Source organism: Lissotriton helveticus, chromosome 5_1, assembly GCF_964261635.1.
Source record: "Lissotriton helveticus chromosome 5_1, aLisHel1.1, whole genome shotgun sequence".
Classification (NCBI taxonomy): domain Eukaryota; kingdom Metazoa; phylum Chordata; class Amphibia; order Caudata; family Salamandridae; genus Lissotriton; species Lissotriton helveticus.
The window spans coordinates 2,008,490,415-2,008,518,061 of NC_136065.1; the positions used below are offsets into that span (position 1 = coordinate 2,008,490,415).

A 27,647-nucleotide genomic window follows, 5' to 3' on the forward strand; every position below is an offset into this window, starting at 1 on the left:
AAAGCAATCCAGTACTATAAAGTATTACCTCTTCTACCTACACCAGAAAGGAAGTTCTTAGAACAATGGAAAGGCCCATATACTATTGTACAAAAAGTAACTCTTGCCACCTATACAGTAGCAACACACACAAGATGATGGACCGAATGTTGCACAATGGCAAAACATTAACCCCCAGTCACAGATCTGGGTTTAATCCATTGTTATTTTGCTCACCAAGACACCCCAGTTCAGACATGGCCATATGCAAATCAGTCTTGACCCTGTGCCTCATGGAAACAGTCTAGACCGAACTGCCAAGCCATGTCTTCCCTGGACCGGAATCAAGCATCCTAGGATCGGTTTCTGGCTATCAGCAGTCTTCAGCCAGGATAGCTGGACTTCAGTGACTTAGTGAGCACGGGACCCACGTCTGGGCATACCCTTCCCACATAGGGTATACAGCAAAACACACAAGATGATGGACGGAATGTTGCACAATGGCAAAACAGTCACCCAGAGTGGGACGGGTATGCTCAGACGTGAGTCCTGTGCTCTCCATGCCACTGGAATCAAGCTATCCTGGCTGATGAGGGCTGACAGCCCGAAACCGGTCCTAGGATGCTTGTTTTCAGTCCAGGGAGGAACTGGCTTGGCAGTTCGGGCTGGACTGTTCCAGTGGGGCACACGGTCAAGACTGATTTGCATACAGCTAGGTTCAAACTGGAATGGCATGGTGAGCAAAAAAAAGATGGATTTAGGCCCAGATCTTTGTACTTGGGTGAATGTATGACATGGTTCTGCATTCTGTCCATCAGCTGTTGTTTTTGCACCTGTACAGTGGCAGTTCTCCATGTACTGTCATGAACCAGTTAAGGTAGAAGGACCACCATAAGATCCAGTCATATGGTACCCCTTACCCTGCTTCTGATAACAGACTCCAGACTACTAGAGGTAGCATTGCCCATCCTAGACAAAGGGGTAGAACTCATCCTCCTGGAATAAGGAAACCAGATAGTCTCTGCTCCGATGGAGGAAAGCAGCAGAGAGAAGTAGACAAGAACAGACGGGGGTTATAAGGCCTGTTGAATAGACTGGAATTAGTAGCCCTGGTAAAAGAATAGTCACATCAATCTCATCCAACATTGCATTTTAATACCCTCTAGAATCGCAATTCATCAAAGCCCATACTCCATTTCAGAGGCATATCAAGGCTGTTGACACAAAGAAACTGCCAGAGAGCAGCATTATCAAATCATCTTGTGTTGCTTGGAGTTCATGGATTGTTTTGGCACCAATTCCTAATAGCAGTGTCAGTTTTTGTATTCCGGTCTAGAATGTAAATGAAGTAATACGATTTGACAACTATCCAATGCCACTAGTCAATGAGATGATAGAACAACAAGGCCCCACTCAATACTTTAGCACACTATCCAACAGAAATGGAAAGGTAGTGCCTAGAAGGACACCACACAACAACAATAATAATTAGAGGTCAAGAAGCTCTGGGCAAGGAACTTTGGATTATGTTAAAGTACCCGATATGTTAAAAATTGTTATCTCTGCTCCTTCCAGTCTTTTTTCTGTCCCCTTTTCTTACTATGAGAGTTAGAGCAACTGCAGAAAGAACTCTCACCTTATGTAAAAACTAGGGAAAAGGGTGAAAGTACGGAATTCTTTAGAAGCAGCATATGGTCAGTTCAATAATAGAAGGATAAAAAAAAAAAAATAATGTGGCGATTGTGATTGAACTGTCACTAGCAAGACAAAGAGCTGCTTGGAATTAGATTCATTGTGCAGAATTGGTAGGTGATTTACCTACATGACAATGCAGTTTCTGACTTCCTGTTCGAGGTTCTGGGATAGCACCCTCTCCAGCTCTGCAGCAGTAGAGCTGTAAACCCAATCTAGACTGACCATTTGGAAACAACCACAATAAGCAGACACAGGCATTTATTTATCACTGCTCAGAGACCTAAATGATTACAGTGGAAAGTACTGTTTTCCAGAAAAGTCTCACTCCATTTTTATGCCAAGCCCTGAAGCTGATGTTTTTCTTTGCATTCCATACTCTTTATTGGTGGTTCTTCACACTCGCTCTTTTCCTCGTTTTACTGAATTTCCCACTCATTACTTGCTTCCGTGGCCTCTTTGGTTTCGCACTCACTCTGTGCCACAGAAATCAAGTACACAAAACTGAAGAGCAGCAATTAGGGCGAAACAACTTTTGGGATGCTTTTGTTCTGGTTCAGGGAGGACCTGGCCTTGCAGTTCGGTCTGGACTGCTCCTATTGGAGCAGGGTGAAGACTGATTTGCATAGGGCAGGGTCTAAACTGAAGTAGCATGGTGTGAAAAAGAGAGATGGGTTAGAATGCTACCCCCAAGCGATTGCGAGTGGTTAGACAAATTGCAAGCATTCCTCCTACCAGATTTTGTGTGTTCTCTTTGGCCTCACGCTCAGCCATTACACCTAGTTTTCTCCTTCAATCTAATCTCGCTCTCTAGTGTTTCTGCCGCCCTTACCTCTAACTGCTTTGTCGTTCTCCCACTATTTTGCCCCCCTATGCACCCTTCTCCTTCCTTGGTGTCCTTTCCCACCTCCTTTTCCACGTCTGCTTCCCGCTGCATGCTAAATGTCTTCCACCACTCTTAAGCTCCTCCCTCCCATTCTTACTGGAACATGGCTGCAGCGCAGATGCATACAGCAGACCTCCCAAAAGTAAGTTCTTCAGCGCCTGTCCTCAGGTCGCTGGTGCCCAGCACCAGGACCCTAGTCGTCCTACCACCACACTACTCCACTACTACCCTCCTTGCCCTGAACCCGACACACCTTCTAGCACTTACTGCAGAGTCATGCTAGCCGACACACAATTTTTTTTCCTGCTGCACCTGCCACTTCTCCATCACCCCCTTTACAACTACCCCACCAAACACACATTACACAAACAACCATGCACATCAGACACTCCTACTCCCGGTCCCCACCACTCTCTATCCTCTTCCACACCATCAATAAACATGCCACAGAAATCTGGGACCTGCTGCACTACCACTCACTGGACCTGCTCTTCCTGCTCGAAACCTGACTGACTCCCATGTTGGGTCTCAAAATCACCATGGCTACCCCCTCCAGATAGAAGATCAAATGCCTGGACAGGCCTAACTGAGCAGGAGGTGGGCTTGCTATCATTTTCAAAAAGCACATCCAATGTTCTAACACCTCTGCAAGCTCCAACAGCAACATAGAACACACACCTTTCAAACTCTACATCACCATCAACTGCAACATAAGCGGCATCCTCAGTCACTGGGCTAATCACAGCAATCCCCAATTGTGGTTGTGTAGCTTGAACAGCCCTTGTTGGGATTGCTGTTATTGTTCCCATAACACCCATCACCTGGTCCAACCACGCCCTCGTTCACTTATACCTACTCTTCCCCGACCACCGCAGGAATGCCATCGCCAAAATATCACAAGAATGAAAAAAGATCTTAGAAGAATCCTGGTCCATGGAACCCCTACACTACTGATAGCAACACCTCAATGACATCCCCAAATTAATCTCCAACTTCAATTCCTGGATCACCTCCTACACAGACACCCCAGCCCACTCAAAACCACAAACTGACCCGAACCAGAGGACATGCAAGCTGGTTCATAGAAAAGCTCAGACGCACGAAATGCCACTACAAGCAACTAGAACGCGGATGCGGACACTGCCAGGGTGTCACCTACTGGTCCCTCAGATGCTACCTCCAACAAAACCAACCTACCAAACATTCTGCTGTCACAGACCGCATCAAAAGTAGTGCTAACAGCACCAAGGAAATCTTCGCCATTGTGAAAGACTTCACCTGTCCAGCAGCAAGATCCACCAGTGACTTTCCTTCACAGGACCTCTGTACCCAGCTGTCCCTCTTCTTCAGCTGAAACATCACCAGCATCTACAACAACTTCAAGTGCCAACCAGACCCCTTCATCTTTTCACCCTCCTGCCTGTCACACCCAACACATAGATGACAAACCTGACAACCTGGCTCACCATTACCACCCAAGAGTCCACAGCAACCATGCAATCCATACCGTCTGGGGCACCCTCAGACACATGCCTGCACCATGTCTTCACTAAAGGTCTGGACGCCCCACCAACACACAGCCCTCATCACAATACTGAACTACTCAATCAACACAGACCCTTTCTAGGACACCACAGTTCTCCCTCTTCTAAAGAAACCCTCAGCCGCCCCTAAGACAATAGCCAACTAATAGCATTTCATTCTGTTGCACTTCGTGGCTAGTCATGGAAAAAGTCATGAACAAACATCTAGTCATACAATTCAATGACAACCACCTCCTCAACGCCATTAAATCAGCATTCAGACCCACCCACAGCACTGACACCACTCATCACTGCCACGGATGACATCCGAATAATAATCGACATAGACACCCCGGCCCTCATCCGATTAGATCTATCGGCCAGCGTCGACAATCTCCCACCCAATCTTCATTCAATGCCTGCATGATGGAAGCATTCAAGGACTTGTGCTAAACTGGATGTGCTCATTTTGCACCCTGTCAGTGGGCCTGACTCCTTTCACCTTGGCTGCTGCAGCCATCTGCAGAGTACCACAAAGATTGCTGCTCAGTCCCACACTGTTCAACGCACACAGCCCCACCTGTTCCCACTGAGTATATTTGATATTGTATGCAGATGACACCCAGCTCATCCTTCCCGCTACAACAATGCACCAAACAACCAGACCAATTTTGCTGCATGCATGTCTGAAGTTGCCAGATGGAAGAAAAACAACTGCTTCAAGCACAACACAGACAAGACGGACACAGTCATCTTCGAAACCTTGTTATGGGACTCCACCTGGTGACCAGCTGACTTGCTATGGGACTCTACCTGGTGACAGAGTAAACTCTAAACCACTCCCAACTCGGCCAAGCATGCAAAGAACCTCAAAATAGTAGCTGACAACCAGCTCACTACAACTAGCCAAGTGAACGCAGTCTCGGAGTTCTGTTACACACTCAAGCTACCCAAGAATATTTTCCAAGTGGCTTCCTATTAGTAGTTGAAGAGTCACCCAGGCCCTCAACACGAGCAAGCTCCATGTAGGCATCATAGACAATTGACCAGAAAACTGAAGCCTATACAGAACTTAGCAGCCAAACTCACACACAAACTACCTTTGCACCCACATCCTCCGAAGCTCAAAAACCGCTAATGGCTCCCAGTCTACAAATGGGCACTCTTCAAAATCCTCATGCACACATACAAAGCATGGCCCAACACCGAACTGACCTACCTCATCATATCACTTTTCACAAACCTACCAGACAGTTCCACTCAGCAGGATAGCTATTTGTCCTCCTCCCTGGCATACGTAGAAATAAATATATATATATATATTTTTTGCGTTTTATATAGCGCAAACTAGATCCGAGACATTGGGTATCAGAGATCTTTACATGAGCACTAGTTTTGTTACAGAAGGACACATTCATTTTTGTTAGGCTCAGAGATTCAATGATTTGCCCGGAATTACAGGATGTTGAGCGTTGTTGCCAAGACTCGAACCTGGTTCCCCAGCTTCGAGGTCGACCGCTCTAGCCGTAAGGCTACATCCTCTCCCAGTTGAGCCTTCTCCTATCTAACAGGATGCAGCAGAACATTTCCATGAGGCACAGGTAGACTTGTCATATAGTTTGTTGCTTACATTATCAAAGTAGTAAACACAAGAAAACACGATAGCATAATATGGTAAACTCTAATCCTAAGTGCAGTTTTACACTTCACACTGCCCAATGGGTCTTGCAAAGAAGGGATGCTAGGAAAGTCACAGGCCAACAGAGAAAAGAAGTGGGGGAGAACATAAAATGAGGAGCATCCTCAGTTACCTGTAAAGCTGCGGGCCCATCTCAACTCTGGCGGAAAAAGAAACATATAGACTTGTTAAGAACACAAATTCAATTATCACAATGAAATCTTTATATGTACTACTGAACAAACTTACCAACTTCAGCAGGAAATCTTTCTGTGGGAAAAATAAAATGAAAATCTGTTATTACCTCCACTTTTCTACCGCTGAATATTTATTGCTTTACTGGCCAGCCACCATCGCAGTTACAGTTCAGTCAGTAATGTAATTACCCATCGGCACAGATTCGTCCTGACTAGGTTTCGGCTGGATATTTTTAATTATCCAACGACCTTTCGAAATATTAATAACTGGGCCTCTGATCTTGACTTATGCCCATGTGACAACATTTTTAAGCCAAGTACTATTCATATTCAGTTTGTTTTATACAGAGTTGAGAAAATGCTTTTTTAAGCCTCTGCTAAAACAACTTGGATTTGTGCAATGTCGCCCAGCTTTTATCTATTTGCAAACGCTACCGAACCTGTACAGGTGTGGTATTTTCACAATATTTATTGGCTGTTAGAAGACGTAGGCAGCAGTTGTAGAAATGTTATTGTTTTCAGGGGAGGACTACGCCTGTTTCTATCCATTGTGTTTTTATTCATTGATTTTAGTGACCTGTTTTTCTTTAAAGGTGTGCTTTTAACTTAGAGATGTCATTTTATGTAGTTTTTATGATAAGCTTTATTCAAAAACACAAAGTGTATTTGATTTAACAGTTCAGTCAGTGATTGAAACAAAAGCACTGACTTTCTTCCATGAGAGTGCAAAGTAACGCAGAGAATTTCTCACCACGGACACCTAATTTATCTGCTGATCACAAGTTTTAAACTCACCAAATCTAACTCACCCATGGAACTATCGACAACAAAATGAGTAAGTTTACATTAGGTAGTTGGAATAAAAAACAAAGTTATGTACCTGCATGGAAAATTGTACTCCTCCTGGTAAGCACCAGTTTGTAACATGCATTGCTGTATTCACATGCTTCAATGCGCTTATGAATTGCTTTTATTTTCAATATTCAAAGGATTTTTCTTTTTTTTTTTTAAACATTCTCTTTTTCCACTACCAAACAATTGGTCATGTATTTTGATTTACACTGTTGGTGCACTGTTAAAAATTGTTTTATTTAGAAAAATTGGTGCACATTTTTAATATCCCAAATAGCACTTTGTTTGACTAGTGGTTTGGCCTTTCTTCAAAAAATTTCGATTGGCCTACTAGGACTGTGTGGTGTTTGTTTAGTGTGGTGACCGTTTGAGTGGAGTTGGAATGTTTGAACATTTGAATGGGTTATGATAGGAAGTAACAGTATGTACTAAATATTCATTTGTCTTCCATTCTTTGTATGTACATCCCCTACATGTTTTTCAAAAAAAGAAAATATATCTTTTGAAAATAAAAGCAATTCATAAGCGCATTGGTGCTTGGCTATCCTTGTACTAACTACTCAGTTGTTAAAAACTTTTTTCATCAGTATTGGCATTTTGTTTGGTTGTTGGTTTAGTGGACTCAGCCTTACTGATTAGAGTCAGGCCCTTTCTTGTTATATAGTATTCACTTGCTTAGCATACTCTTGCCAATTCAATGCTGGCCTCCGACATATTTTTTTTCACAGAAGTCTTTCATGTCACAAGGTATAATGAACTTCCTCCTCTTACTGAACAATGTGTATAGGCACCATCTCCAGATTCGATTTTTTTTTCCGCACAACGCGTGAGAGTGTACAAATGGAGTATGAACGAACATTAAGATGTATATAAAATGCAATGTGCTGTGGAAAATAATAACATTTAGAGATTTGCAACAAAAACACATGTTCCGGGAAGGAGGATGAGTGCATGTGAATCTACAACACATCATGCTATTAACACATGCTTACAGAAAAAGTAGCATTTTCTGTTTGTAGCATGTGTGGCTTTAGGTTCAAAGTATGGACCCATTAGTATGGTGAGGACTAAACTGATATTCCGCATAGGAACGATGAGTCTCTTGGGAGGTATGACCCTTTTGAGGACCTACATAAATGCTTTGACAACAAGAATTATGACGAGGGACCTGTGTTCCCTGTTCTGCATGTAGTTCACGACTGCGGCTAAGTGGAAGCGAACAGATATGTAAAAAAGGCCTTCCTTTTGTAAGTGTAAGAGGAGGGTAATGAAATCCTGGACAGAGGGTTTTATGAGATCCAGGTTTTTTGTGATGCAATGATAAACTTACCTCTTCCATTAGGCTGTGTAGTATGCACGAATTGTGGATCAACAGCCCTCCTTCACGATAGCCATACAATCTTGAGGAAGGTTAAAGTATCCACATTCAAGCATCTCAGGATGCCAAATCAAAAGGTTGAGCTGCCCAGAATATCCCCCAACCTTGCCTCTGTGTGAGAAGGTCCAGCCTGGGGGGTGGGAGGGGATGCCTCTCCTGGTGGGTGAGTGACCTTTCTAGAAGGGTGGAGTACCAAAGCGGTCTGGCCCGTGTTGGATCTACTAGGACAAGTTTGTGGGCAAGAAATTAAGGCATATGTCACTAAGGGTCACCGCGGGAGAGGTCTAGAAGCATAGGTAAAATTCATCCATAGTGCAGTGGATGGTGGATGCATGGCAGCCTCACGTGAGGGATGATGGCAATGCAGGAGGTCATAATTCATAAAACAGTGCCAAGGGGGCACGTGAAGGTGAGTACTTTGAACTGCAAGTGCTGTTAACTTAACCCAAAGTGAGGGTATCTCTGATGGAGGAGGTGAATGGGAATGAGGAAACAAGCAGCCATGAGATAGAGCACCATTACAAAGGGTCCTTGTTTTTATCCTGCAGTGCTGTTGTGCAGAAAGGTACTGACGGATAGATAGATTCAGGGGTCTTAGATTGAGAATGAGCCTTAAGGAGTGATCCTTTTTGGAAATTAGGCAGTAGAGAGTACACTCCGCTCCATGGGTGTTCCAGGGGCAGAAGGTCTACGGTGCTGTTTTGTAGTAGGGCCCACACTACTCCTGAAGAACGGAGATGTGTTCCTAACTGAAGATGTGTGTTATGGATGGTATGATGGGGTTTTATGTAGTTCGAGGCAAAAGCAGTTTTGGATCACAGTTAGGACTAACTCTTCTTAAGTCATTTCCACCGAATGAGAGAGGTAATCGCGTAACCTCCCCCTGAGAGGTAATATGCGATCTAAGGGCGCGTGGCAAGTCGCTGCTTGGCAGTGTTAGTAGGAGCCACCTCTGCCACTATCCCCATTTCACCAACTGGTGGCGTAGTAAGGAGAAGACTGAAGCACGCCCATATATTTTGCAGTCTCCAGATCTTGATCTTTTCAAGCAGCTCTTCAACCTGAGGCCTGAAATGGTCCTTCCCATTAACAGGTAGGTGGATGAGCTGCATTTGTACCTTGGGGTTGAACCTGGCGCTACGAAGGCAGGTGTTGCACCGAAGTATAACACTTGTGTTAATGTCCATAGAGCCTATTTTTGCATAATTCAACGCACATTGGGTGCTGGAATAGGAAATTCCTTTGTCTCAAGACATTAGCTCCTCCCCTTCCCTACCCATTTTCTGTACTGCTTAGGAAGATGCTTAAGCTCCTCCATTTCCTCCTATTGTAGCATTACAGGAGTGCCACACAATTGGCTATTCGCAAATGGGCTGCCACTCCTACAGCCACCCACTTGCACGATAAGTCTATTTTCTTGCTCACATTATCTGGAGGAGTATCACCTCTGGCTTGGACAGAGGCACACTTGTGGTTGAAGTTTACCAGCGGAGAGTCTGGGGGAAGTTGACCCTTAATGTATGCATGGTAGAGGGCTACCATTTCTTTACAACTCTAAGGGCGACTACTCTAGCTTTGGAGGCTCTTTGAAGTTGTTAGGGGCAGACTTTAAAATACCCTTGAGCGCCGGAAGACACCAGAAAGTGTGATCGGATTTGAAAATAATTCCAACTGGAAATCATCCTCCTCCTGGCTGTTAGGCAGGTCAATAATGTGGGAGGAAAGAGACACACAGATAATGGACAAAATGAGAGCAACTCAAACATTCACCCCCAGATTTCTGTGAAATCCATCATTCTTTTGCTCACCATGCCAGCGCAGTTTAGACCCAGCCATATGCATATCAGTCTTGAGCCTGTGCCTCATGGGAACAATCCAGCCCGAAATACCAAGCCAGGTCCTCACTGGATGGGAAACAAGCATCCTGGGGCGGGTTTTGGGGTATCACCCCTCATCATCCGGGTTAGCTTGAATCCAGTGAGACTGGGAACCTTGTCGGAGGCTGCAGCCTTCTGGATTACCTCATTATATGCTCTAGTGAAGGGATACTCAAAGTACGGCCAAGGGGGTGCATGCAGCCCTCCTGGCGTTTAATTGCAGCCCCCTGGTGAACAGCAGCACTGGGCTGCCCCCATTCTGAAAACGTTAGTGAACCAAGAGGCGAGTCATTTGTCAGGTGCACCTTGTGTGTATCCTTGGTTGTTATATAATTGGAAGAACATATAGTTTATTAAATAAAACACAAGAGAAGGTTTTGTACAGCACACATCCTGAACTTGTATATTTTAAGGAGCTCTAATATGTGACAATGAAGAAATCTAGGGCAAAGTGAAATTAACCAATTGCCTAGTATTGCACAATTTCGGGGAAGCAAGGACTGATACTAGGTTTACTGGTTTCACATTTTGCATTTCTGCCACCAGATGAGTTTTCTCTTTCCCTTTCACATTAGAAGTTAATGCTTTGACTTTAATTCTTGGTGCGTGAGAATTGAGAGTTGGTGGCAGACCAAAGTCTTTTGTTCACAGCATGCACCTGCAATTCAAAAGGTAAGGAATCCACAGGCAGATGTATCCAGACATTTTGTGCTTGTGGGCTGGAGGATGGAGGCAGGTACAAGGTCTGAAGGCCAGTGGGTGGAATCCCACAACAAAGCATCTTTTCCAAAAACCATCACTGGTCATGTCGATGATCAGCTTGAGATAGTTCGACTTCATCCAGGTGGCCACACTTATCATGTAGGCATTGAATTTGTTTCTTGTGTTGGGGATACGTCAGACAGAGACAGAATAAATTGGGAATGGTCAGCGTAGGAGAGGATGTTGGTTCCCTGGGAGCAGGTAATATTGGCCAGTGGGGCTCATGTAGAGGTTGAAATAGTGGGGTTGAGCTAGGAGCCTTGAGGTACTCGGACTATGAATTATCATACTTCAAAGGAGTAAGGCGACAGGATGATTAAGTTCTTCCAGTTAAGAATATGCAAATCCGGGGGGGGAGGAGCTACGTCAGCAAACAAGATGGCTGCTTAGGCTTCCGGCTCCGCCGACCTCCGTAACCCGCCGCGATATCCTGTACATTATCCTGACTTTACGCCCGGTCTCTGTGTGCATGAACTGTTCCGCACTCCGATGGTGAAATCCGGAAACTTTTATCGGCTTGTTGGAAGAAGTTCTGTCGTGTTGAAGTTTGCGGCCTGCTCCAGCGGTGAAGCCGGGGCCTCGAGTACTTTCACAGCCGGGCTGCAGTGCAACAACATCGGCCAGAAGAACCAGGCTGGGTCCGGTCAACCGGAGTGGAGGCTTTGTTTAAGCCCGAATTTGGCGGTGATCGTTTCAATTGCTCATTATCGATGGAGGAGTGATCCTGCTTATTGCTGGCTGTGAGTGGGGGTTCCCGTCCCGCGGACCCGGTATCGGGGCTGCCGGGGTTCGTGGTTCGGGGCCTCTGACCTGCGGCCTTAACGGTGTGGACCGTGGCCGCAAGTAAAGACCGGTCACCCTCCGCATCTGTATGTTCGCGATCCTGTTTGTCCCCCCCGAGGATGCCGGATTCACCCGGGGAGGTGATTGGGGCTGATATCGGGCATGAGACCGTGGATCGTACGATGCATGAGCCATCGCTGAAGTCAGTACTGGCGGAAATTTGGGCGTTTCGATCACAGGTTGATGTCTCCATGAGCAAATTGGACTCGCGCCTATCAGAGATGCTCCTGGTGGACCCGGACCCGGCCTTATGATTGAAACAGGAATCTGCAGCCGTTCAAGCCATGGCCATTTTGACTCCGTGCGAGAGCCCCGTGAGGAAACCGGCATTGGAACCATCGGATGGTGCCCTGGGAGGCGGTGTTCCCAAGGATGTTATGGTATCACCGAACCTTCTGCCAGTACCGGCTGGGGAAATATCAAGAGGCGTTCCCCTCCCGGAGAATTTTGTTTGTGACTTTCCTTTCACTTTGTGGTCGTCTTCTCCTCTCTTGGTGACTCTACGACTCCTGTGCAGAATACATTGGGACTGTTCGTCCAGGAGGGAGAGGTCTTCAGCGTCTAAGGTTCCCGTGGACCTACTGCCTGCGAGTCGCCATGGATTGCTTTTTGATGACTCTTTTCTCCTTTATTACCTCTTTGTGTGCCTTTGGGTCTCGATGGGAGGGGTCCGTGTTCTTGTTCGGAAGGGCCAAGGTTAGGATTGACTAGGTCGGGAAGGGTATTAGTGCCTTTCACAAGTGTTCGACCTGTAACTGCTTGCTCTAAGAGGCTGGCGGTGTTTTCCGGTACCCTCTACTCTCTTCTATACTGTTGTCATAAGTGTTCTTTTATTGATAGGGGGTGGCTGTATCTGGCGGGGGTCTAAAGGGGCTGGGTGCCCGACTGTCTATGCCCTCCTCCATTCTTTTTCCTTCCTTTAGGGTTTTAGTTATTAGGGGCGACCGGCACGCTGCTAGTGGGATTAGGCTGTAGCCATCTGCAGGGGTGCAGGGTGGGGGGCTGGACGTTTTTTTTTTTATTTTGCCTTTTTTATTTTCTATGGCCTTTCTTTTCCTTACTTTTCTTTTTTAAGGATCAGTATAGCTACGAATCATCCGGACTTTTCTCGTATGCTTGTATCTAGTGCTCATGCTTTTCTGATATCCGATTTCCGGGTGGGCAGGCTCCGAGAATTGGCGCAACATGGAATGTATATTGTGTGTTCATTTGCATCGATCTGTATCCTTTGGCGCCGATTCTCCATCACAGTGGTTATTATGTGTCTATCCTGTTTCTTACCCTGTCCCCCGCATTATCTGGTTTGATTGTATGGCACCTGATCCTCTCTCATATAATATAAAACGAAACCTCTGACTCATTCTGAAACTTAATTTTGCATTCTTATACCAGTTTTGTCCTGAATCGCCGCCGAACCTCTGGGTTGTCGGCTGATGGGCTGTGTAGTACTGTAATATCGGTGGTCTTAATCTATCTAGCGGCCAGCCCCCGCGGTTGTAGGCCCATGCCTGTATTTTCTTGAATGCTATAATAAAGGTTTAAAAACAAACAAAAAAAAATAATAATATGCAAATCCTTTAGAGGGCAGGTCCCTTAAATCAGGACCTGTGCAGTCGTCTATCAGGATGTGGTTAGAGACTGCATCAAAAGCCACTGAGAAGTCGAGTGCCATCTGTTAATCCAGATTGCATGTTGTTGAGAAGTTGGTGGTAGTTTGCAAGCATGGCCTGGTCTCCGGAGGGCTTCTTCCATAGGGCGTGGACAGATGCGTGCTTCCAGGCCTCCGGGAATGAGGCGGAGCCGATGGACGTTTGGAGGATGCAGGGGAGGACTTTGCTGATGGGGTGGAGGCCTTTGTTGAAGGCAGGGTGGGGGCAGAGACCATAACAAGCCAGGAGAATATATAGGTCTCATCTGAGCAGGTCTCAGAGGAATTTTCTGTACAAAAGAAAATGTAATCTTTGCAGTTGCATCGCACTTTAGAACCCTACAAGATAAGTTGACAACCCTTTCAAACTTTAACCCTGTGGAGCCTAATTAGATTATTGAGAAAATCTGGAAATAGGGCATGTCCACAGTATAGAAATCGTTAGTAATTAACTCGCCCGACACCCTGAGAAAGCTGAAGCAAAAACAGGAGCAGGAGTTTGAAGGGCTGGAGGATAAGGTATAGGCGGAGGCAAAAAAACTGGCTCCAGTGTGCTGGCCAACTCTCAATACCTGCTTTGTCCACTTCCACACTGCTTTGCTTGGGCAGTGGGGCGGAATGCGCTCCGACCACAAACTGTTTACGGTGTGTTCAGGCCCATGGTACATTCGTACACACAATATGGAGTTGCCCAATTACTTTTCACTACTGGGAACATGTGCATCAGCCGGGCGGCGGAGGGCGGTTTAGTTTTGGAACTCCATCACCATCCATGGACACCAAAGTGGAATTGCTAAGCATTATGGTAGGTCACAAATGCATCAGATAGGCCCAACTACTGCTGGCAATTGGCTTCTTGATAGCCAAAAAAAGGCACGACATGCCATTGGAGGCAGTAGCGAGGGGGAGGGATCCACTTTCTGCAAATGGGCAAGAGGTATAGATTACTGTGCCTAGGCGAAGGAAGCCACTTAAAAGTAATAGGCTCTTCTGGGAAAATAAGAAGACTCTGGGACCATGGGAGGAGTACTCTCACACACATAAAAGTGGATTGTTTTTGTCCAAGGCGCTGAAATTATATTCACCAAAAGGGGATGTGTTTTACTAATGAATGATCTCTGACAATATCTTTACAAAATTGTAATGCAGATACTGTTAAAAATTAAGATTTTTAAAACAAGCACTGGCAAAACCAATAGGTCTCGCCTATGTGAGATCTACTGGCTTTGTCAATTTTATTTTAGCCATAATGTACAGCAGTGAGATTGAGGTGCACCATAGTTGAGAGTATATGAAAAAAGTGCTATGATGGGATCAACGCTGGCGGAGTCAGTGATTTCTCCTGAGTAGCCAAAGAAAGGAAAATGGATAATAAAATTACATACTTGTAGATTATCTTTAATTCAACATGATCCAGTCATCTCGGACTTTAGGTTTCAAATAGTAAAACTAATTATGTACCTCCGAATTCCAGTATCAACTTCCTCAGGTCTGCAGAAAAACTCTGCAGATTTTTCTCCCTCTCTTGTAAATCAGATTCCGGCTCCTGAACCTTCATGCTGTCACACCTACCAAAAATTTTTTTACTGAATTATTGAGAAATAAACAAAAGTTTAACAAACAGATATTGACCAAATTGCTGCCTCATTATAAATGTAAATAAACGAGAGCTGGAAACAAGACTACAAACTGCTAGGGGAATCACATAAATGAGGACATCCTCATATATAGTCAATATCGCTGGACTTGCTTAGGCACGTTTAATGCAAATCGTACATGGGCCATCATAGGATAATGACATAAAATAAGCTTTCTGCTATCAAATACAGGACAAAACTCAGAAGGCAAGGCAGGACAGGGATGCACCAGTAATATTAAAAGGATGCATCATCGACCTCCTAACGATCTGGTGGACAGAAAGCATCTACTGTGAATTAAATGAGGGTGCTGCTTGTGGCCTTGTAGAATTGAGGATCAAGAGAAGTATTAACCGTAAAATATATTGGGATCAAAGCTCTTCTTCTGTATGGACAACAAAGTTCAACTTCACATTAAATGAGAGAGCTCCTAGGAGTACAGAGTAAACAAGAGCCCTCAACTATAACATGTAGGGGGGGTCCACAATGAATATGATGAAACAAACTATTTACTATAAGATGAAAGTGGAAGGACAGTAAGGATTGGTATAAAACAATGCCAAGGAGGAAACATGAAACAAAATCTTCACTGTGACAAACTGAAGAAAGGAGGGACATCCCATGGAAAGAATACAATAGGTAGAGTGGTTAATAGAAAAGCACCAAACCTGTTCAAAAGGCTCTCCACATCCTAAAAAGAGAAAAAAAACACAAAGATCAAGGCTTATTATACACAGATAAAACTCCAACACATCCAGGCGGCATGCCAAATATCTATGCCTCTGATCGAGAAGGTTGAAGCTGCTAATCTAGCTGTGCTGCTTGCTAGTCATCTACTACTTTCAACAGCTCAACCTGGTGGTCAGGTTCATGCTATGGCCATCTCTCTAGCTCAGAGTTGCGGAGGAATGCCGCTCTTCTACTTGTAAGAATATGGCCAAACTATCAGAAACTGCACATCCTGCTGGGTTCGTGCTGTAGCCACCTGTCCTCTAGCAGCTCTCGGACTGGTTTCCCACAGTAGACGCCTGCCCACTAACTCTATGATTAGATTCCTGCAGTAGACACCTGCCCTGTATCGCTGTGAAAAATACATAATAGATAACATGTAAAAAGGTCATACATTGCCAACTCTGGGATCTGGTGAAAACATACAAACCGCTTGACCTTGTGGTTTATGCGGTCACCAGAACCCCATTAATGGCAATGTACTTCCATTTACACCCATCTATCTTACACAGTGGTGGGCGTCACTGTGTAGATATAGTTAGGTCAGAATTTTCACAGGAAGAGTGTTTTTGTGTTTCCTGAATACCTTTGGTGCGGTTTCACAAATTACCCTCAGCTTCCCAAAGGAAACGGTTTTCAGATTCAGAAAAAAAAACAGCTGAACAGGATTACATCAAACGACAACTTTACTAAGGAAGTACAGTTTTTGTGACAAGGTGTAAACCTGTTAAGGCACGAAGGAGTAAATGCTCAGTAAAAGTTAGGTGTATTTGGGCAGTTAGTACTTAAAAAATTACGAAAAAGATAGGGTCTTCTAATTAGCAAGGGATTTTTTCTACTTTATGCCATTGTGGTACTGTGCTACCAAGTGTTCGGGCTGGCTGCAACTCTGAAAGTTAATGTTGTGGCTGCCATTACAGGACTCAGCCCCAAAGTCCTGAAAGAACGATTGAAAAAGCTCATAAGGGTGAACTTGATCAAGACAGCGGACGCTGTCGAAACGCGTTGGTTGTTTTTTGTTTGACCCCCCAATGACATTGTGTAATAAACACTGAAACTGAACTGAAAGCGAGTGATCACCGTTTGTGTCTGCGACTCCGCCCATCCCCGGGATCGGGGAAACCTGTTGTGAATAAATTATATATATATATATATATATATATATATATATATATACACACATATACATATATATATATATATATATATATATATATATATATATATATATATATACACACACACACACTTCAGATTCATTTATTCGCTGGAAAAAAAAACATAGGTTACCGGGATGTTATCGTTAGTTGGACATTTCACTCTTACAAAACAGTAGAAATTTCCGTTATAGTTAGTTCAGTTAACTATCACTTGCGCCCCCTCAATGCACTGCTGATGACGTCACATATTACATTATTCCTGACATGGTCAGTGACATCACTGATGACATCATCCAGTGTGTGTTCCTATAAAGTATATATATATATATACACACATATACATATACATATACACACACCAAGGTGTATTGAAGAATCATTGGGTGTAGATATTTCTGGATGGAAGATTTAGTAGGTGCATGACGGACTGTTTAAGTGAGTGATTACATGTGTCTTACTGAATGGATGGGTTAGTGACTAAACTGTGTGAATGTCTGTATGAGTCTGTCTGTTGTTGTATAAGCTGCTGCATGGGTTGGTCAGTAGCTACATGAGTGTCTAAGGGTTATCGATTGGTTGCCTGAGTATTTGAATGGGGGTGTGGTGTAGGTTTGATTCACTGGGTGTATGGATTCAAGAGTGCATGTGGAAACAGCTGTATGGGAGTGTGTATATATATATATATATATATATATATATATCTCAATGGTACATGTCTAAGTAACTGCATATGTAAAAGGCAGTGTATGTGAGTTGGTGAAAATAAATGACTGTGAGAGTGAGTGCTTGTGAGAGTGGCTGTATGGATGGGTATGTACTTGTATCAGTGATTGTATAAGAGTAAGTATGCGTTGGTTTCGGTTTGAATAAGTGATGTGGTGTGTGTATAACTGTATAGGTCAGTAAATGGAAGTGTAATTGATGCTTTGCATGACTCACTAGGTGTGTGGTAACTCTGGATGAGTGGTGGTGTGCGAGTGGCTGTATAGGTGTATGAGTGCATATGATAGTGTTGTATTGATGAGTGACTGCATGTATGAGTGATTGTATGGGTGAATGAAAGGATGTGGGTGTAGACCTTGGAATCAGTCAGTGAGTATGTAGTAACTGGTATTGGTGTGTAGGTGGTTTCGAAAATTGTAGTTATTTTACAGTGGGTGTATCAAAGGTTATATTAGAGTGTGAGGAGGTGCATCAGATTTTCACGTGGATGATGCCATCAGTGATGTCACGAACCATGTCGTGACATCATCAGCAGTGCATTGCGGGGGCGCGAGTTATAGTTAGGTGAGCTAACTACAACGTATCTGAAACCTATGGTTTTTTAAGGGAATTGCAATGGTTTCTAAAATGCTAATTTCTAACTAGAACGTCCTTGAAACCTATGGTTTTTTTCAGTGAATTTCAATGTTGTTTTTTTTAATGGAAATTTCTAATTATAACGTGCTTCAATCCTATGCTTTTTCCAGTGAATTTCTAAGGTTTCATAAATGCTAATTTCTAACTATAAATTCCCTATTAAGTCACCTTGAATCCTGAAGGTCCCTGGTGGCAAAATAGCCCACCAAGTACCTCCAGTAAATGCCATAGAGCTGCGTTGCAGAGACTTGTTTCTAGGCCACGCACCTTTTTACACCACACTGCATAGGCAGCTTCTGGCGCACTGCTGCTCGAACGCTGAAGTCCACTTGTGTCCCGAGGACCTCAGGACACAAGAGAACCTCATCGCCCCACCAGCAGCGCACAAGAAGCTGCAGTGTCCCAGGGGTGGGCACCCAGAGACACTGCAGGAGGCAGCCCGGGCGGTCTCCAGGGCCATTGAGTGCTCTAGGAATGGGGCTGCGCGGCCCCCCCACCCAACTACTTAAATCCCGGGGGCAGTAACCAGGGCAGTTTTGGGGTAGGCTCGAGCCCCCCACACACATTTTTTATTACAGCACAGAGAGGTGGCGGTCCCCAGGGCTTGGGGGGCCTGCAAGGCCCCCCGCCCTTTTTCTATGAAGCCCCAGGGAGGAGGCGGTCCCAGGAGCAGCGTGGGGGGTGGGGTGGGACCCCCACGCACTATTTTCTTAATAAGCACCGGTGAGGTGGTGGACCTCAGGGCTGCGGGGGCACGTGCCCCCCGCACATAATCTACATAGCCCCGGGGAGGTGGCGGTCCCCCGGGGGCCTCGCTGTTATTTTCTCACAATGCCCCCGGGAACTGGCCCACGCGGGGGCCTCATTAAAATGAGGCGCAGGAGCCCGCCATTCTTTTTTATTTCTGGGGGATTTGCGACCCAAACGTGAATTCCGCCTTATTTATTTTTTGTTACTGCTTTTTTGGGCCCTGGGGGTCTTGTGGGACCCCTTGAACAGGCCTAGGGGGTCAGGGTCTTTCTACCCTGCCCCCGTTTCTTGTTTTTTATCTTTTACTGTTTTCTTGTGACTTGGTTCTACCGAGTCACAAGATGGCTGTCAACACTTCCTGGTTTAGAGTGTTGGCAGCCATTCTCAGTGAAGCTCGGGAGGGTTCATGAACCCAGCGCAGCCCCAGATATCGAAACTTGTTCTTATTCTAATTTCTCAGGAACTACTGAACAGATTTACACCATTTAACAAAAAGGTCTATTTCTGAACCAAGGGCTACCTTTGTGCCAAATTTGGTGTAATTCTGTTCAGCAGTGGGCTGTAGCTTGGTCTAAAGTTTCCTATTGAAATTAACATGAGGAAAACGCGTTTTGTGACACCTTTTTTCCTCGGCCCCCGCTTGTCGATTCACCCCGAAACTTTCAAGACAGGAGCGGGCCACTAGTTTCGAAAATTGCGCAAAGATTCGTCAACCAGCGCCAGTTATTGGGAAAACAAAAAACGATTATCCTATGGAAACTAGGTCCTAACTATAATTACCTACTGGAGACTGCCAGTAGGTAATATATATATGTTTATTTTTCACAGAGTGGCAGCAATATCTAATCTAGCAAGTTTTCACCAAATCGAAATGACATTTCGCAATGAAATAAATTAAGCAACATGTATTGAATTTAACCACCTTTTGGGACCCACCAATATTTACATATTATAGTATATATATATATTTTGGTTTACTTTTTTAGGTCGAGCAGCGTAGTCTGCTCGAGACCTTATGTTGCCCGTATCTGGGAATGTGGACAGCAATGTGCCACGCGCTTTTCCTTTCCAGTTTTCACCGCGGGAGCGCACCTCTCAGACGAGCCTGCGCAGACACGCACACACAGCCCCTGCTTTCCATGCAAACACGGCGCACACACACACAGCCAGCCCACAGCCCCTGCACACACACAGGCGCGCACGCACACATACACACGCTGCCGCCCCCCCACCCCCCTGCACACGCACACATACAGACACGCACACACAGACACGCACACACCCGCCGGAGCCCCCGAGCCCCCCCTGCACACACACACCCCCACCCCCCCATACAACTAAGCCCTACTCACCGCATCGCCACCACTCCTGACTTCGGCAGCTACCGCGGGGCTCTCCCTCAGGCATGGGAGCCCCGCCCGCGTCACCAATGCTGCTCTCTGGCACTCCGTGGATGCGGGCTTCACGCAGAAGGCGGAAGTCCCGCCCCACGACCGGCTTCACGCTGCCGAACTTCCGGTTGCGCTGAGCTTGTGTTTTTTTGGATCCATTTCACGGCGAGCAACTAAATCAAAACAACCGTGACGTCAGTGTGGCGCCAAGCGGAAACAATTCTATATCTAATGCTGCTTCCATCAGCTGGCCTCCATGAAGGATTGTCGCAGCAGCCGACGGGGTTGGTGATTGTCCCCTTGTTTTTTTTGAGTTTCATATAGCGCGAAGTACAGGAGCACCAGTTTTGTTACAGACAGACACATTCATTTAATAGGAAAATACCAGCACTTATCTGGCGGAAACAGGTACTCTATAGAGTGAGCACCTGCGCTTCTACATTTCCTTTTACATCACTGAGAGTTGTGCACCATTGGCAAGTTACTGGTGTGTGGGGGGTGGTGAGCGAGACAGACGAGTCTGCCACATTTCTCAGCTTCGCTCTACAACACTCCCGTAAAGTCTCCCACATTTTCAGCAGCATTTTGCCGTCACACTGTCACCTCACGATTCATTTCCAATGTTATTGCCATGCGAATTAAAATGTGTGTCACCAGTCCCACTCCTTTCTTCAACCTAAAATTTCTTTGGTTTAAAATGACCTGGCATGCATTTGTCACCAGCTATGCACAAGTGACTTTAATTTCACTAGTGAGCATTTAATTGAACTAGTGTAACATGAAAAGTGAAGCGACTACCGTATTTTCCGGCGTATAAGACGACTTTTGAACCCCTGAAAATGTTTTGGAAAGTCGGGGGTCGTCTTATACGCCGGATGCCAAATTAGACTGTCTGTTTTTATGTGTTTTTCAATAGCGCGGACTACTCCTGAAGGTGTCAGACTGCTTCTACATCCATCCTCGGATTAGAAAACTACGGTATGCCACGGCCCCAACAAAATCAGCGAGGGGCGATCTGGATGCGAGTTAGAGTTCGAGCTGCACCATTTCCCGCCCACGCTTCCGACCCAAAATCAGCGAGGGGCTGATCTTGGATGCGAGTTCGAGCTGCGAGTTCGAGCACCATTTCCCGCCCACGCTTCCGACCCAGCGGGGGGGGGCTCTAATCCGCCGTCCGTGCCCAGTGCCCAGTGCCAGAGCGCCCAGTGCCAGAGCTCCCCCTCCCCTCGCACCGCAGGGGCTGGGGGGATATTGGAACCTCATTTGGTATCAATACTGTTACCGTACTGTAAAGCGCTCTGACACAAACCGTATTTCACAGTGGAGCGGAACCGGTAATAGGAACAATTAAAAAGCAAACGTTAAGTTACATGGTTCAAAAGTGACAATAGCGAGCAACCAAAATACATGAGGTAGCAATCGGTACATTACAAGAGAAAAACGTGATAAGTGTGCAGGTTATAAAAGCGTACAAGGTACGAGTAGAGGTATAATACTGCAATAAATGGCAGACACTGCACGATTGCTCTAAAGACCGGGCACTCAAACACTCCTGCCTAGACTGACCTGCACACGCGCCTCCAAATCCCCAGGCAGATGAGGCAGCAGGAGGTCCTGAAATACTGCAGGACTGCGCTGGAAGTGGGGGTAGTCTTATAGGGCGAGTATAGCACAAAACCTAAATTTTATCAAGCAAAGTAGGGGGTTGTCTTATACGCCGGGTCGTCTTATACGCCGGAAAATACGGTAAGTGTGCTTCGCCTTCATGTGACATTCTTTTCTCATCCACCACATTAGTCCTCAATCACCTCTGTGCCTGGTACTCTTCGAGAGGCACCTGCATAACATATCTCCGCCCCCTGATGACGCTGGTGTTGCCAGAGCTTTAAGTGGGCCGGGTGCCCTTTGGCGCTCTGTAAAGCAGGTGCTGAGACGGGTCCCCTTCCCGCTTTCCATTTTTGCCCTCACACTCAAGAGTGAAAATAAAATCTCTGCCTTTGATGTAGCTTCAAAGAGACTCGTTTTCATTATTTCACAGTCAGCACAGAATTGAAGCATGTTCAATGTACTACTATACAACAAAGTCCTTGTTGTTACTTATTTATTTTATGCAACTAACAAGCAATGTCAAAGCTTGTTTCAGGTGTAATGTCAGTTGTTGTATTGTATCTGGATGCGATAAAACAAAGAGGCAGCAAAATAGAAGTCTGATAACACACTATGCTAAGCACAGATGTTTAGGTTAGGTGTTTAAGCAATGCCCTTAATTAGATAGGCCACGCCCGTTTTGAAGAACACTCCCCCCACACGCACACACTTTTTTAATCCTACTTAAAACACTCAGATGTACTATGTTTATTTGTATGTGAGGTACTGGGGAGGAGAAATTTACCTTTAAATTTGTTATTCTTATTTACTTACGCTGAAAAAGTAAATCTACAATGCAAGGTCTTGCACTGGCTGAAAAAAATCAAGAGTTTACTGAACGTGTCTCACATGACTTGAAGTCACTTAAAAGCTATGGCCAGTGGCGTAACATTATCCCCTACACCCCCTGCAGTGCAGGTGGGACCCGGGCTCCAGGTGCCCCCCTCTTGCACTCTGCACGAGAGGCGGGCCCAAGGCCCTCACAACCCCACACCCTCACCCTCACAACCCCACACCCTCACAACCCCTCACCCTCACACACCCCTCACACCCACACCCCCTCACAACCTCACACCCCCTCACACCCCTCACCCTCCCTCAATAACCCTCACCCTCACACACCCTCACCCTCACACACCCTCACTCACTCTCACCAGCATAGCATAGCATAACAAAACATATCATAGCATAACAAAACATAGCATAGCATAACAAAACACAGCACAGCATAACAAAAAAGCATAGGATAGCAAAACATAGCATAGCATAACAAAACACAGCACAGCATAACAAAAAAGCATAGGATAGCAAAACATAGCATAGCATAACAAAACAAAGAATAAGATAGCAAAACAACACATAGGATACCAAAGCAAAACATAGCATAACAAAACATAGCAAAACACAACAAAGCATAGCATAGCAAGACAAAACACAACAAAGCATAGCAAGACAAAACACAACAAAGCATAGCAAGACAAAACACAACAAAGCATAACAAAACACAACACAGCAAAGCATAACAAAACACAACATAGCAAAGCATAACAAAACACAACATAGCAAAGCATAACAAAACACAACATAGCAAAGCATAACATAACACAACATAGCATAACACAACATAGCATAACACAACATAGCATAACACAACATAGCATAACACAACATAGCATAACACAACATAGCATAACACAACATAGCATAACACAACATAGCATAACACAACATAGCATAACACAACATAGCATAACACAACATAGCATAACACAACATAGCATAACACAACATAGCATAACACAACATAGCATAACACAACATAGCATAACAGAACATAGCATAACAGAACATAGCATAACAGAACATAGCATAACAGAACATAGCATAACAGAACATAGCATAACAGAACATAGCATAACAGAACATAGCATAACAGAACATAGCATAACAGAACATAGCATAACAGAACATAGCATAACAGAACATAGCATAACAGAACATAGCATAACAGAACATAGCATAACAGAACATAGCATAACAGAACATAGCATAACAGAACATAGCATAACAGAACATAGCATAACAGAACATAGCATAACAGAACATAGCATAACAGAACATAGCATTACAGAACATAGCATTACAGAACATAGCATTACAGAACATAGCATTACAGAACATAGCATAACAGAACATAGCATAACAGAACATAGCATAACAGAACATAGCATAACAGAACATAGCATAACAGAACATAGCATAACAGAACATAGCATAACAGAACATAGCATAAAAAACATAACAAAACATAGCATAGCAAAACATAGCATACCACATAGCATAGCATAACAAAACATAGCATAGCGAAACAAAGCATAGCATAATAAAACACAACAAAGCATAGCATAACAAATCAAAGCATAGGATAGCAAAACATAGCATAGCATAACAAAACATAGGATTAGCAAAACATAGCATAGCATACAGCTTCATTCAGCACCACAGCATCACTATGCGCTACCACAGCATCACTGAAAGCCACAGCATCACTCGTTCGCCATCACAACATCACCCAGCGCCACCACAGCATCAATCTGTGCAACCATTCAACAACACCTGGTTCAAATATGTTTTCTCAATGTTTCAAGCTTTATTACAAATGTAACAAAAATATGTTAATATTTGACTTCTGTTCTTGGATTTGCGTCACAATAAAATACACTGAACATAATCTTCACAAAAGTTATTTACAAAAGTTTAAGCTATTGCCATTATAAATTACAATAACCTTTCTTTAAGTAGTAATGTTTAACAAAAAATTAAAAGCCATTGTTATTTGTAATATCAATACATGTAAGCCACGTAAATACAACACATATTGCATTACAAATGCTATAGGTGTCACATTTGCGAAAGTTATAACTATTGGCATTGTAAATGACAAAGCTATTAATTTCGCTATTTTCAAAAACAAAACAAATAAAAAACAAATTTACAGTACCAATAGCTCAAACTTTCCTAATGCGAGACCTATTGCATTGCAAATGCTCGTTTTATATCTTTGCCTTTTAATGCTATATTTCCTATAATTTACACACCCCACTTTACGCCACTCAACTGTATGTTACTTTACATCACTGCACGGAATTTACAGTACGCTAGTCCACTTTACAACACTACAGTATAATCCAATACATTCTATGCTAATTACGTTACTCCTCTCAACTCAACAAAACTGCACACCACTGCAATGTACACGAGTATACTCTACGCTATTATATTGTTGACCACTGCATTTTAATACAGTTTCTTGTCTGCCACTTTACTAGATGCCCCTAAAGTGTGATAGCAACTCAGCGCTATTCCACTATACCCTACTCTAATGTACGCTAATCCACTACATGCTATTCCAGTATGGTCCACTTGATGATACACTACTGGAGTGTACACTATTCCAGTCTCCACTACAAATCTCTATGCCACTGTATTGTACTGAAATATATTATATGCCACTGCACTGTACCACAATCAATTGTATGCTATTTCGCTTTACAAGAGTACGTTCTGCGCCACTCTACTAAACCACATTTCACTGTACGCGACTACACTGTACACTTGTATAATTAACCCGATTAAGTTGGACGGCACTGTACTGTATGCTACTCCACTATATAGCACTCCACATCTAAACAGTTAACACCACTAATCTCAACATTATGACATTAAACTACTAAATTAGATGGCACTCAATCTGTAGTTTATGCTACTCCACTATATGCTGTTGTACTGTACTACACTCTACCCCGCAGTAGTCTAAAGTATACCGCTCCGCACCAATGCACTATACGACACTCCAATATATGCCACTCCATTATACGAAATTTGACTTTACAGCACTACACTGTACCACACTCCACTTTACGTAAGCCCACTGCGCACCAGGAAACTTTACCCCACTGCACTCTCAAGCACCCTAGTACAACCCACTCAACTGTACGCCATTTCACTTTACGCCACTCCACTGTACGTTATATATTCCAATATAGGCATCTAAACTATACAACACTCCACGGTCTAACTCCACGCCATTACAGTATATGCAAATACACTGTACGATATTTACAGGGCATCAATTAACTTTACCACACTCCCCTTTATGCTATCCCACTGCTGCATACCAGTGCACTGTACACCACTACATTCTATGCCACTCTAATAAATGCCAGTCAGTCTATCAGAATTTCCTCTAAGTCACTCCACTGTATGAGACTCTACTCTGCCACTTTACTGTATGGCATTCCACTATACAGTACTGTAGTATACCTCATTCCACTTCACTATACCACAATATACAGTACCAGAGCACACTTTACAACGCTGTGCACCACAATACTGTACCACACTTCACTTAACACTCTATTCTACTAAACTGAAATTCACAATAAAACACTAAGGTTAGGCGATAGTTCTAGATAGGGAGACTTTCCTTATGTTTGGTATACAAACCCAAATTAAGCTCCAGAAACATTAGAAATTGTACAGTTTTAGCTATCTCTTAATTCTATCATTTATGCATCACTTACGTACTTATTTGTAATGTATTTCCGCCAAACAGATCTTACACTGCACAACCATAACAAATTAATAACTTAGACTGATCTGTTAAAATTATCATTCACGCACCACTTTCATATTACTGCAAAACATACTTCTCACTCACATTTATACTTACGCACCATCTTTTAATTACTATCACTTTCGAACTTCAGTACACAGTCTTCTCACCTCACTCGCCACACTGCATTAACTATTTAACTATAACTCCTTAATGGAGCACTCTCCTACACCACCAGCAACATTCAGCTGCCTTTTTTTGTACTTGTGCATATACAACTTGGAAGCAGAGAAAGCACCTATGTAGTTCTGGTGATATCCGATTTTCTATTCAAACTGCTTTTTATGTTTTGCTATTAAAGGATACATCATTCAATTAATCTAACTGCTAAATTTACCCCAAAAAACAAAAAATCCCGTGGCGGATTCAGGTTTGAGTCACGCTTAATGCGGAGCTATAAAGATGGTGGAGGGGGGCTTGCGGCAGTGAAAAAAGGTAACATTTCCTATAGGATTCGTTGTTCCTAAACACAGAAAGAAATTTACAGAATTACACCCAACTTGACATGAAGGTGGTACTTCAATCGAGGAAGTGCCTCTTCTTGGGTCGGTGTACATAAGTTCAGTGAGAAATTAGCTTTACAATACTGCTGCGGCTGCTAGGCCTCAAACTGACGCACCCTTTTAAGCAAGACAGATATCAGGACCACTAGTTCGCAGAGCATCAAGGGACCAAAACTTTTAAACAAGCATTGGTCAGGTCATTACATCTCACATTGTGGACCTACATTTGTTGATACATGGGAGAAGGGGGAAAGGGGGAAGGGGGAAACATGATGATGCAACTGCTGCCGACACCTATTTTATTTTGTATGTGCACCTGGATTGGATTTCATCGGATTGCATAGGGAGATGTATTCTTCCTGTCAATCAGTTCGGGTCCAAGAACCAAAGTTGGGTCCAAGTGGCAGGCTCCCATAGAGAAAAAAAAACTTGTGGCTACCATTACAGGATGCAAGGAGCCACAACAGGGCAGAGGAAGAAT

At 44.1% G+C, this 27,647-nt stretch overlaps 1 protein-coding gene across 1 annotated transcript in view; it reads right to left on the minus strand.

The window, feature by feature from the left end:
- Positions 1–27,647, minus strand: part of LOC144756172 (E3 ubiquitin-protein ligase TRIM39-like) — a 45,650-nt gene that overhangs the window by 5,768 nt on the left and 12,235 nt on the right. The window contains exons 6-9 of the mRNA XM_078645753.1: positions 15,621–15,643; positions 14,777–14,883; positions 6,008–6,028; positions 5,892–5,918 (exon numbers count right to left, since the gene is read on the minus strand). Of these exons, the coding sequence (XP_078501879.1) occupies positions 5,892–5,918; positions 6,008–6,028; positions 14,777–14,883; positions 15,621–15,643 (178 nt within the window). The remainder of the gene's footprint in view (positions 1–5,891; positions 5,919–6,007; positions 6,029–14,776; positions 14,884–15,620; positions 15,644–27,647) is intronic.